Source organism: Chinchilla lanigera, unplaced genomic scaffold (genome assembly GCF_000276665.1).
Source record: "Chinchilla lanigera isolate Chin_1 unplaced genomic scaffold, ChiLan1.0 scaffold00049, whole genome shotgun sequence".
In the NCBI taxonomy this organism is placed as follows: domain Eukaryota; kingdom Metazoa; phylum Chordata; class Mammalia; order Rodentia; family Chinchillidae; genus Chinchilla; species Chinchilla lanigera.
The window spans coordinates 15,295,323-15,307,431 of record NW_004955450.1 but is presented as its reverse complement, the minus strand read 5'-3'; the positions used below and the strand labels follow the sequence as shown (position 1 = coordinate 15,307,431).

General features: G+C 50.0%; 1 protein-coding gene across 2 annotated transcripts in view; it reads left to right on the top strand.

The window, feature by feature from the left end:
• The window catches only part of Fam81a (family with sequence similarity 81, member A), a 41,800-nt gene that overhangs the window by 17,199 nt on the left and 12,492 nt on the right, over positions 1-12,109 (top strand). For both annotated transcript variants that reach the window (XM_013519023.1, XM_005393833.2), the window contains exon 4: positions 8,847-8,965. In XM_013519023.1, coding sequence (XP_013374477.1) covers positions 8,847-8,965 — 119 coding nt within the window. The remainder of the gene's footprint in view (positions 1-8,846; positions 8,966-12,109) is intronic.

The window sequence follows — 12,109 nt, the reverse complement described above, 5'->3', positions numbered from 1 at the left end:
AGCACAAGATCACAATGGGTTTTTTGCCCTGTTCGGAACTTTTACTTCCTACTTTTAAATTTGAGATCCGCTTGGAGCTGATTTTTGTGTGCAATGTGAAGTAATAGTCTACATTGCTTTTTGTGTTACTATGGCGTTTGCTGAACAAACCTGACCTTGTCTTTACAAGTCCATTCACTCCAATAGGTTGTGAGTTTTTCCACATGAACAGCTGTGCCTCACTTCTTTCATTGCCAGTCCCAGCATGGGGAGCAGAACGCTATGAGGGCTGCTCCGCTCCATTGTGCCGTTAAATAAAACACCTGGGCATGAATAATTTATAAAGAGCAGGAAGTGCCCTGCCCAGGCCTCTGGTGCTGGTGTGCCTGCTGGCTGTGTGCCCCAGGACGGAAGGGCACGTTCTGTGTCCTCGAGTGGCAGGAAGGTAGCGGGGTGTGGCCTGCCTGACCCTGGTCTTCCTAGAAGGCCCCGATCTGTTCAGCAGGATGCTGTTCCCGTGCCGGCCACCTCCTCAGAGCCCGCCTCTGAGCGCTGCCACGGCAGGAGCACGCTGCTGCATGCCTGATGCCATCCTGGACCATACAGGCGTTTAGCAAGTAAATAAGTGCTCAGGTTAGGCTGGTGCCGGGTGTAGCGCTGCTAGTAGCAAGGACGTAAGAGACTCTGAGGTCCTCTCTGCCAAGGGCATCCTTTCCGGATAGACTTGGGAGAGGCCGGAGAGCTCAGTGCCGGTCAGTGGCAGTGCGGAGACGAAAGCCGGGGATGAAATTCCAGAACTGGACTTCTTTACCTCCCCTGCTTTGCTGCTGCGGAGATTTTCCAGAACCTTAATTTTCTGTGATCACCTCTGAATTTTACGTAGCTGACTGTCCCTCCAGAAGACCTTGTTCGTGGTGCTTGTTAGTTCCAGCTTTGGTTCTCCCTGAGTTCACCCCAACCCATCTTTCTTTTCTTTTTTTTAAATTAAAATTAATGTTTGTTGAAAAGCAACTGTACTTCCACTTCACAGAGACAAATAAAAACAAGACACATGGTGTACAAGAGCATTAAAATGTGAAGTAGTGATAGGTCTCACCGCAAAGTTCACAAGACCTACATACAGAAAACTTAGAGAGCATTACAGAGAAATTGATGATTTCTAGAGATACATTTTAAGGCGAGACACTTGAATGTAACAATTTTCCAGAAAAATCAATCTAATGATCTAATTCTAAGGAAAATCCCTGGTTTTTTTAATTGGCAAGCTTTTCTACAGTTGATATGAAAATCCAAGACACTTGAAATAGTTAAAACAATTTTGAAAAGCAAGAAAAAAAACTTTGGAGGGCAAATATGACAGTATTTCCAAAATTAATATACATTTATGATATCTTATTTACTCTTTCAGCTTCTCACACTAGGGAGACAATAGTGTGTTTACTGATGTGATCTGATTTATTTCACTTATGAATATTGTCTCTAGTTGCATTCATTTACCTATAAAAGCCTCGTTTATCTTTCTTTATAGTGAGTAATACTCCATTGTATAAAAACACCACATCTTTTTTATCCATTCTTTGATTGATGGGCATGTGGGTTGTTTCCAAGATTTAGCTATGACAAATTGCGTTGCTATAAACATGGGTGCACAGATATCACTGTGGCATGATGCTTTTAATTCTTCTGGGAAAAGACCCAGAAGAGGAATAGCTGGGTCAAATGGGACGTCCAGTCCTAATTTTTTTGAGAAATCTCCACACTGATTTTCACAGTGCTGGCACCAGTCCACACTCCCACCAACTCTCCTTTTGATTCACTTAAATCAACAACTGCTTCGGTAATCAGGGTTGTTAACAAGCAAACCTGGGAAACCAAAGTCATCCGTTGTTTTATGCTTTATTGTTCCCCAAACATCCCTGTTCTTCTTTCTTCCCTTCCTCCCTCCCTCACTCCTTCCTTCTTTCTTTCCTTCTTTCCTTCCTTCCTTCCTTCCTCCCTCCCTTCCTTCCTTCCTTATTTCCTTCTCTCCTTTTCCCCTACCCTCCGCAATACTAAGGATTGAACCCAGAGACTCACTCACCCAGCACAAACATATTCTTCTAAGACTTTTTTGGGACAGTTTACAATGCAGTGGGTTTTAGAGCAATTGTAATTTTGTTGTTTTTCCAACATCTGAAACACATCTTATGTAATGATTATTCTTGCCATACCAGACAGCACTCTTCCATTTATACATATTTTTAGAGTATGCAAATTTGCAAATGAGATGATTTCCATTGCAAAGAAGGAAAACTGAATAAAATCTAATTTTGGCGAAAAAAAATTTACTTTGGACGTTTGAGTGTTCACTTTTTTATAACTGGTCATAGCCACCTATCATAATAAAGTGGTAGTAAGGAAGTTTAGAAACTTAAGACTTCAGTGTGGAGTACTAATTATATGGGCTCTGATACATTGTGAAGCTAAGCACGTCTGCCCAAACATAACCAGAATCAGGACGCCTGATGAGACGGAATTGTTACACCATAGGCAGAACTCATCAGCCTGAAATCGTGGTTGTCTTAGGCAGTGTGGGCTGCTATGACAGGTTACTATGAATGCTGTGGCTTAAATGACAGAAGTTGTTTCTCGCGGTTCTACAGACTGCGAAATGCAAGATCCAAGACCCGCGTCCTGGTTTGGAGGCGGCTGACCTCTCGTGTCTTTGCATGCAGGCAGCGGAGAGCAGGAGCAAGCTCTTGGGTCTCCTCCCTGGAGGCACAAGTCACCTTCATGAGGGCTCCGCCTTAGGACCTGAAACCTTCCCAAGGCCCCCCTCACGCCACCACACTGGGGGTTAGGTTTGCAACTATGACTTTTAAGGGGACACATACGTTTAATCCGTAATAGTGATGTACAGTGATACTTTAAAAGTACTAAAAGGAAGTCTTTATCGATAGTATAAAAATTGGGAGGGTGAATGTTCTACAAAAGGTGAGAGTTGCGTATTTAAAACAAGAGGTGTGAAGAGACACAAATTGTACCTCAGTGTGAAAGGTGTATCTTTTTGTCTATAGATTGTTAACGAATTCTGCAGTGAGTTGCCGGGGTTTTTTGGGCTGTACGCTGGGCGGAGCACAGGGCCTTCGCATTGAGCTGTATCCCCAGCCCCCCTTTTTTAATTTTTTGAGACAGGGTCTGGCTAAGTCACTGCATTGCCCGCGCTGGGTGCAAACTTGAGATTCTCCGGCTCAGCCTTCAGCGGTGATGGGATTCCGGACATGGCTACCGAGCCTCGCTCTTGTTATTTTTCTTACTGACTTATACTCGTCAAATTTGGAATCTGCCCCCTTCTACAAGCAGATTCCAAGGTGAAGACAGCTGACTCTTGTGTGCTGGAGCATGGCAAGTGTGGACAGCACTGGTTGGGAGAACCTATCGTTTTAATAGATCCCCGCCCACTGGCAGTTTGCCTTGTGATGTGGAGTGTATCATCCATAATTTATTCCTCAGAAGCTTTTCATAAACTATCATCATTATAAATTTAGCAGAGGTAATATAGTCAGCGATGAATTATACATATCTGGATTACCCAGCCGTCTTTGGTTTAAGCGGTTACCTCTTCCCGCAGCCCGGGCCGTGGTTAGTGGTCCCCGACGCTTTCACTGGTTGCAAGTTGAGAGCTTGGGGAAGTGGCTCTAAAGCCCCAGGTTTGGGGAGCCGGCAGTTGGCTCTGCCACCTGGCTGCTTGGAACCCATGTGCTGAGACTTCAGCGTCCTGCTGGCTTGGGGCACGGGCTTTGGCTAGTGGGGTTATGGGCGGTGGTGACGGGTTTTCATCTGAGTAGATCCTGCAGTTGGGCTGTTTAATAATTGGCAAGTGGACTACGGAAGAGTTCTCGGAACTCAAATGATGCGCGCCGTGTTCCGCTTTAGGAAGACGTCAAAACGGGTGGAGGTGTGGCTCCGCGGTGGGCGTCCGCCTAGCTTGTGTGAGGCCAGGGGGTTCAGTGTCCAGCGCTGCAAAACGCCACATCCAAACAAGAAGCGGTAACGACAGAAATGCGTCAGAGCAGGGGCGAAGCGAGGCCGTGAGCGTGGAGTGGGCGGCGGACAGGAACTTGCTCCGAAGAGGAGAGGGCTTTTGACTGTTGGACCTCGTGTATTTTACCTGAAAACAAAATCTCAGCCTGCAGTGCGGGGACCTGGGCCCACTGTCACCCCCAGCCGCGGGAGCTGGTGATTAGCGCCCAGGTTCATTTTGTTAGAGTGAATTCACTGGGAGCGGGACATTCGTTCCTTTCTGTTCACAGGGATGAGTGCTGTTTTGTTGGCAGCACTGGGGGCTGAACCCGGGGCCTTCGCCACCGAGAAGGGCTGCGTCCCCAGCCCTTCGCTTGCTTTTCATTTCCAGACAGTCTCTGCATTGCTGAACTGCCCAGGCTGTTCTTGAATTGGCGATCCTCCTCCCCCAGCTTCCCGGAGTGCCGGGATTATAGGCGTGTGCCTCCAGGCCCCGCGAGAATACGATTTTTAAAAATGGACTTCGGGCTGGGGATGTAGCTCCGTGAAAAAGCACATGATTAAATTAAGATGCACAAGACCTTGGGTTTAATCCCCAACACTGCAAGAAATTAAAAAGAAATTAACTAACTAAAATAAAATAAGTAATAACCAAAAACAGATTTTATGGTTTTTGAGCAGTTTTAAATTCACAGCAAAACTGAGCAGAAAGCACACACAGCTGTCATACGGCCCCCGGCTCCACCATTTTCCGGAGACTGAGGGTGCTGCGTGGTCTCGGTACGATTTTGATTTCCTGTCTCTTTGCTTACTAGAAAAGTTGAACACTTTAAGAAATGTTCGCTATTTTAGTTCCTTGTCTGTGAATTTCTGCCCATTTTCTCTGCTTAGTGATTAAAAAACAACGCATAGGAAGTAGGACTGGCTATATAGCCTTTGCTGTTTCTTTTTAAGGGGCTTTTTTTTTTTTTTTACTATTTTCTTTTTGGTACCGGAAATTGAACTCACGGCCTCCCACCTGCCAGGCAGGTGCTGTGCCGCTGAGCTACATCCCCAGCCCAGCCTTTGCCGTTTCTGTCCCTTCGAATGCTGCATCCTCCCAGGTGTGGTCCAGCCACCCTGGGCAGCCTCACCCCGGTCTGTCCCCTTGCTTCGGTTTTGGGGGATGGGACCTAGGATTCTGCATGTGAAACAAACCCCCTGGGTGATGCTGATGGACCCCAAAGGTGCTTGAGCCGCTGGCTTTCTGCCTAATGGTAAACAAAGGTTTGAAGCATTCCATACAGAATGACGCGGCCCCCTGTGAAGTGTAAGCTGTAGGTGTCACTGCCCGCAGAGAAGAGAGAGTTCATCAGGGCTTCGTAGGAGACGCTGGCCAGAGTTCTGAGGTGTTCTCAGGAACACGACCGGATGACTAAGCTTTGTCATCACGGGGGATTGTGAGGAGCCTGCATTCTTCTTCACAGGGCAGGCTCCTTCTTAAAGGGCTGGACACTACCGGAAATAACAGATAGGGCTTCCAGGTTCCTCCCGGTGAGGAACTGTACTGTCAGTGTCTCTCCATTCAGAGGGGCCCTTGCCAGGCTTCCAATGCTCACATTCCTAATTCTGCTTTTTAGCTGCGAAGTTTGAAAATCCTAAAAAAAAAAAATATGTAAGTATACTTTTCTGTATATTATACCTCAAGAAAAGAAGAAAAAAAAATAGTTGAGGAAAGGGCACACAGATGTAATGTGTATAAGGATGACTGCACCGTCTTAAATTGGGGTGTCTGTCCTTTTGAGAATGGGGACCGCAGAGGGTCAGTGTTATCAGACACCATCAGATTCTCGAAATGAACAGTAAGCAAGAGATGCTGAAGCGTGCGTGTCCAGGAAACCCCGGTATTGGAGCAGGAAGTAAAGGAAGGATGTGAACAGCCGTGGAGACAGGCTGCAGGCCTGGGGTGCGGTGGGCTGGGGCCTGAAACCACCATTAGGGCAGTCTTGTTGCCTCCCCGCCTTAGAGGCTGAGGCAGGCTGCACCTGCGGGGATGAGGACCGGCTGTGGAGGTGCCTGAGCGGCCGGGACACCCAGGAACCCTTCTGCAGAAGACGCTGTAAAGGAAGGTCGCCCCACCCGACGGCCCCGGAGGCTGGGAAGGAAGAAAGACCGCGGCCCGGAGGGTGAGCAGCAGGTGCCTGTCCATAAACAGATCCCACCTTCGGGAGGTTCTGGTACCACCTACAGTGTCTTCCTTGAATTTAACTTTTGAAAAGTCAGTAGATGAATCACAAGCAATTTGTTGCTCTTAAGACAAAGTAGAAGAACTTCCTGAGTCCTGGCCCTGAAGGCGGAGACCACAGGAAGCAGGAGGAGTCTCGGGGAAGCCTTGCGGGGCAGGTCTAGGCCCCTCGGGGTCAGCGGGCAGGACCTGCACAGGAGGAGGGAAAAAGGGAGAAGACCCATTGAACCAGCTCACAGCCAGGTGTAGTCTGATAACATTCCTGAACTCCAAAGTAAAGAAAAAATCTTTCAAGCTTCTAAGCACCAAAAGCCAAGGTCCTCATAGAGGAAGAGCCGTGGTGCTTCCTGACAGCCTGGAAGGTCACGGAGAGGAAAGGCCTCTGGCCAGGTGCTCTGCTTCCTGTCCCGAAGCCCTTGCCCTTGGTGGAGGGAGGACGTCTACCACCTGACTTTTGGAGAGGAAGTCTTTCCTCAGGGCCTGTCTGATCCCTCAGCTGGGGAAGGGACTCTAGCCAAAATGCTAGGCAGAGACAAACGCGAGGGAAACCTGCACAGGAAACTGATGTTCCTTTAAAAAAGACCTGTATGGAGCTGGGTATGGTGGTGCATGCCTATAATCCCAGCTCTCAGGAGGCTGAGGCAGGAGCATCACTGTGAATTTGAGGCCAGCCTGGGCTGCATACGTGAGTTTAAGGCCATCCTGAACTACTCAGTGAGACCCTGACTCAAAAAAAAAAGATCTACGTGATTTTGTATAAATAGATATTGTAAATACCTGGACTGTCTAACCAAAGTCTTAAAAAGTAAAAACCAAAAATCACTGAAATATAAGACATTCTGCAGGCAGAATTCTAATTGTAGCCCAACTAGAAGTATGAAGGTATTTTAGCAAAGCCTAGTTATAGGGGGCGGGGAGCAAAGCAAGTTCTCTGCAGGTCAGTCTCCCAAGGTTGAGCGGTGAAGGAGGGCCAGGTGTGTGGGTGCACACCTGTAATGGCACTTTGGAGGCTGAGGCAGGCAAGTTTGAGGCGAGTCTAAATAATTTAGTAACTTACAGAGACCCTGTCTCAAGATAAAACATAAGGGATGAGGGTGCTGGGTTCAGTCCCCAGGACCATAAAAGAGAAGAGGGAGGTGCGTGCCATGCAGGTGTGCTGAGCGTCCTTATTGGGGGGGCCCTGGAATGGACAGGCAAGATGGCCGCTCATGGGTCGCCTGAGGAGGAGGCGAAGACGTTCCCCAGGCAACAGGGGAGACAGGGAGTCCGCGGCAGCCAGGTCAAGCCAGTCTCAGGGCAGGAAGGCAGGACAGCAGCAAAGCCACACCCGCTGAGAACATGAAGCCAGACAAGGGACACTTGGATACACAAAGTAGTGCAGGGTTGCAGTTAGGAGCATCTTCTACAGAGCCAGACACCCTGGGTTCGAATCCCGGCGCTGCCACTCGCTAATGGTGCAGCTTTCAGCTGGAGATTCAGCGAGTTAGTACTGCAGTGTGCTGACCATGCCAGTGTGTGAGGCGGTTAACACGAAGCGGGTTTCTGCCTCGTTGTGTCTCAAACGTAGTAGCAGTGTTAGCATCAGGTAGGTGGTGAACAGGGTAAACGGGCTATTATATGACGGCAGCAAGCTCTGTACCACGACTCCTTTGTACCAGAGGAAGCGGCAGCTAAGCGGGGAGGTTGGTAAACATGTCTGACAGTGGGGCAAGTCATCGTTCCTCTTCCACAGCTGCGGGGATGCAGTAGGCAAAATAAATAAGGTCTGCTGAGTATGGTGGCCCATGCCTGTAATCCCAGCTACTCGAGAGGCTGAGGCAGGAGGATCCCACATTCCAAGCTCAGTCTGGGCAATTTAGCAAGACCCTGTCTCAAAATAAAAAATTAAAAATGGCTGGAGTAGGTAGCTCAGTGCAAAAGCCTTGGTTTCAATCCCCGCCACCATCAAGAAAAAAATCAATCATGTGATACAAAGCAAACCTGGACATACTCAAAATATTAAATGTTATAGACCGTATTTATCATGAAGCCGGTATCATGAGAATTAATAACAGTAACCACGAAACTTAACTGCTTCAACACGACACAAAATTCTAAATAATGCTGAACAATCCTTAGATACCTAGATAGTCTTAGACCATAGAGGAATTCAGAACTGAAATGAAAACAGTAAGAAAGGAAGCATCAGAACACACACGCAGGGTGGGGAGAAGCCCGCTTCACACAGCCGAGGGGCAAGCTACGAGACTTCAGTGCCTTAGGATTAAGGAGAAGTAATAAAAGCAAAGTGTTTAGTTTGCATTGGAAAATTCACACACTTAGTCTGGAGTGGTCTCTAAAATCAGTCCCTTCCCGCCCCTCCCCTCAAAAGGAGCGGGTGGCAGCTCCCCTCCGCTCCCCTTCCCTTCCCTTGTGTCTCTGTCTCTGTCTCTTTCTGTCTTCTCTGCCTGCCTCTGTCTCTCCTGTCTCTGTCTGTCTGTGTCTGTCTCTCTCTGCTGTCCCTGTCCCCCACCCCCGTGTCTCCCTCTCCCTGGTTCTCTGTGTACTTGTTTATCAGGTGACTGTTAAGAGGAGTCTCTTAGGGAAAACATGGGTGAAGCAGTTGTCCGTCCGCTGTGACCCCTCGGCCCTGTGTCCACAGGTCCTGCAGGAGCAGATCCGCGCCAGGGACAACATCAGCTACGGGACGAACTCTGCCCTGAAGACCCTGGAGCTGCGGCAGCTGTCGGGGCTGGGGGACCTCCGCGGGAGAGTGGCGAGGTGGGTGCTCGGCGGCTGCGGTCCCCACCCTGGGTGGTGAGTGGTGGGTGATGGGGCGGCCCTCAGGGAGCCCAGATTCCGGGCTGCCACCTGCTCCTTGTCCTCGGCACTGACCCACACATGCCGTTGGCTAAGGTCGTGCGTCTCTCAAATAATGCAGAGCTGGGGCTTTCATCTGTGTGCCTTTCTGTGTGGTTCTCGTAATTTGTCTTCATTTTCTGAAAGTTTTGGGCTTTTGATCAGGTGAAAGTCTTTAGAAGGAGATTGTTCCCCTTGGACAGGGTGACGGTGCTGTCTTCTGCCCCGCGCTCTCGGGACCCTGCGGCCTGGGCCGGGGCTGTGAGCAGGTGCAGGCTCGGGGCCACCTCCTTCTGCTGGGTCTCAGCCGTCAAGCTTGCGGGGCCCTGCGGGGGCTGCGACCACGACCGGTGTCCACATGGGGCCTCTTCTGCCCTCTGCTGCCCACGGGAGCCAAGCACAGGGACGGGCCCCTGCAGGGGCCTGGGCACCTATGGGCCTGAGAGAGGCGGGGAGGGGGAGGCAGGGACCCCCGGGGCAGAGCCTCTCGGAGCACAGGGGCCGCTTTGGGGCGTATTTGTGTGGGCGCCGTGCCGTCTTCAGCCCTTCGACCCGTTCTCCTGCCGCTGTGTGGTTGCACGGGCTGCTCCAGTCCCCTGAGCCTGTCCTCCTCTGCTGGCGTCTCTCCAGCCACAAAGTTGAGCTCGGATGGCCCCCGGCGCCTGTCCTGAGACCCGCTCTGCCCGACTCCCTCGGCCCCGTGTCCACCTCACCCTGCGCCCTCGCGATCTTGGGCTGGGCGCCCGGTGGTTGCCCTGTGTGGCCGAGTGTCTGCAGTGGTCTCCGGAGGACAGCAGACCCTCAGCGAATGAGTGATCCCGAAACATCCCGTGGTGCAGCGGACAGACTGGGCTCCTTGTTCCTGGGGTTTGGCTGGAAAGAAACCCCAGCCCGGTGCTAGCGGTCGGGACAGACAGGAGTTGGCAACTCCGGAGAGCCGCAGGGCGTGGGGGGCCTTGGGGCAAGCTTGGAGGCTCTTCATGACCTCTCGAATTGCAGGAAAAGATTAAGCGAGGGGAAATTCATACCCACGCCACGTGGCACCAGTGGGCTTGCAGTAGGTGGAGGCATTGGCATCTCAGGGCCGCTGTGGGGGTTGGAATTGTCTTTCTGATGCTGTGTCTCCCGGTAGAGAAATTCCCGGGAAACCCCTCCAGGAACCTTGCGGACTCTGCACTTCCTTATCAGTTTGTCTACCCAACTTGATTCTGTCCCAACACAAACGCTTTCATTCTAGCTCGTCAGAAACGCTCGTTATGAGCACCAGCTATTTTTGCTTCGTCTTGTGCCTATGTTTGTCTTTCCCTTGGAATGCTAAGGAGGCCTTGTTGAAATGGATTCACGTGAAATAAAAATTCCCTGGCAAAGTTCTGACTTTCCTGCACTGATTACGTAGCTCTTTTGAAGGGGCCTGAGGTCTCTCAGTGATAGTCCGAAATCACCAAGCTGCTGTACTGTCGCACGTTTACTTTGAGAGTTTCTGCGGCCCCACTTGTGACATAGTGAACAGAGGACAAACCTTGGATTTCCCGGCCTGTAAATCCAGCTCAGAGAGCTCTCCCCGGTTTTACCCGCTCAGCATAACACACCCTGAACGGGACTGAGCGGGGCTTCTCCTTTCTCCCTAAGCACAGCTCAAGAGGTTCGGTTTTCCGGTTTCAACCATTTCGACCAGAATACGAGGCCCACTCTCCGCAGATCGCCCTCATCTGTCCAGGCCTCGGCGACTGCTGCTTCTTTCCTCTGTGAGGTTGGACGCGTGGCAACAGCTTTAGGGGAAAAGTGTCTGCGTGCTGAGGAGGTGTCTAAGGTCTTTCCCAGGTGCTTGCTGGAAGTTGGAGTAGAATATTACTGGGGGGCCTTACAAACGGCCCAGCAGCTCTGAAGACCCAGCAGGCATGCTTCCTGGAGATCGCGCTAGGTTTCCCTGTCTGTGTCTGTCTCTGTCTGTCTGTGTGTCTGTCTCTCTCTCTGTCTGTCTCCCTCTCTCTCTCTGTCTCTCTCATCTCTTTCTCTTAATGAAGAGCTCTAGTGAGATCATTCACACTTATGAGTCACCTATTTAGAGCCTCGGTACCCAGTGGCTCTCTGTGTACGCACACAGTTGTGTAAGTCTCTCAACTCTCCTTAAAACATTCGTACTATTCAGAAACAAACCACACAGCCCTCAGCATCACTCCCCATCCCCCTGGCCCAGTCTCCCAGTCCTTGGCAACCACCAGATACTTCCTGTCTGTCATGGATTTGCCGCCCTAGGAATGCAAATGAAGTCGTAGCACACATGCGCTCCTGAGACTGGCTCCTACACTTAGCACGTTTTCAGGGATTGTCAGTGTTGTACCATGTATCAGTTCTTCATTCCTATTCATGGCTGAGTAATATCTTACTGTATACCATACTTTATTTATACATCAGTTGAGTACTTGGATTGTATTTATTTTTTGATTCTTATAAATAATGCTGCTACACGGGCCAGGCGTGGTGGCACATGCCTGTTATCCCAGCACTTGAGAGGCTGAGGCAGGAGGATCGCTGTGAGTTTGAGGCCAGCTGGGCTACAAAGAGAGTTCAAGGCCAGCCTGAACTGCATAGTGAGACCCTGTCTCAAACACACACACACACACTCACTCACACACACACATAGTAATGCTGCTGTGAATATTTGTGAACAAGTTTTTATGTGGTCATTTCTAGAGTGGAAATACTGGGTGACAGAGTGACTTTCTATTTAACCTTTGGGAAACAGAACAGCTAGACTATTTTCCAAAGTGACGGCACCATTTTACCCTGGCACCTGCGCTGTGTCATGCTTCAGAGTTTTCCACAGCTTTGCCAGTGCTTGTGTCTGTCGTTTTCAGCACAGCCCTTCTTCCTAGTAGGTCTGAAGAGTATGTCATTGTGGCTGTGCTTTATATTCCCTTAGTGCCCCACTTCCCTGAAAATGAGACCTGGAAACTAGAGATCAGAAATGCCAGCCCCAATCAGCCCGTCCTTGTGTAGCAGAACTATTGGTTTTTGTATTCTGGTCTTCTGTTCTGCAGTTTTGGTAAACCAGTTCGTGAGTTC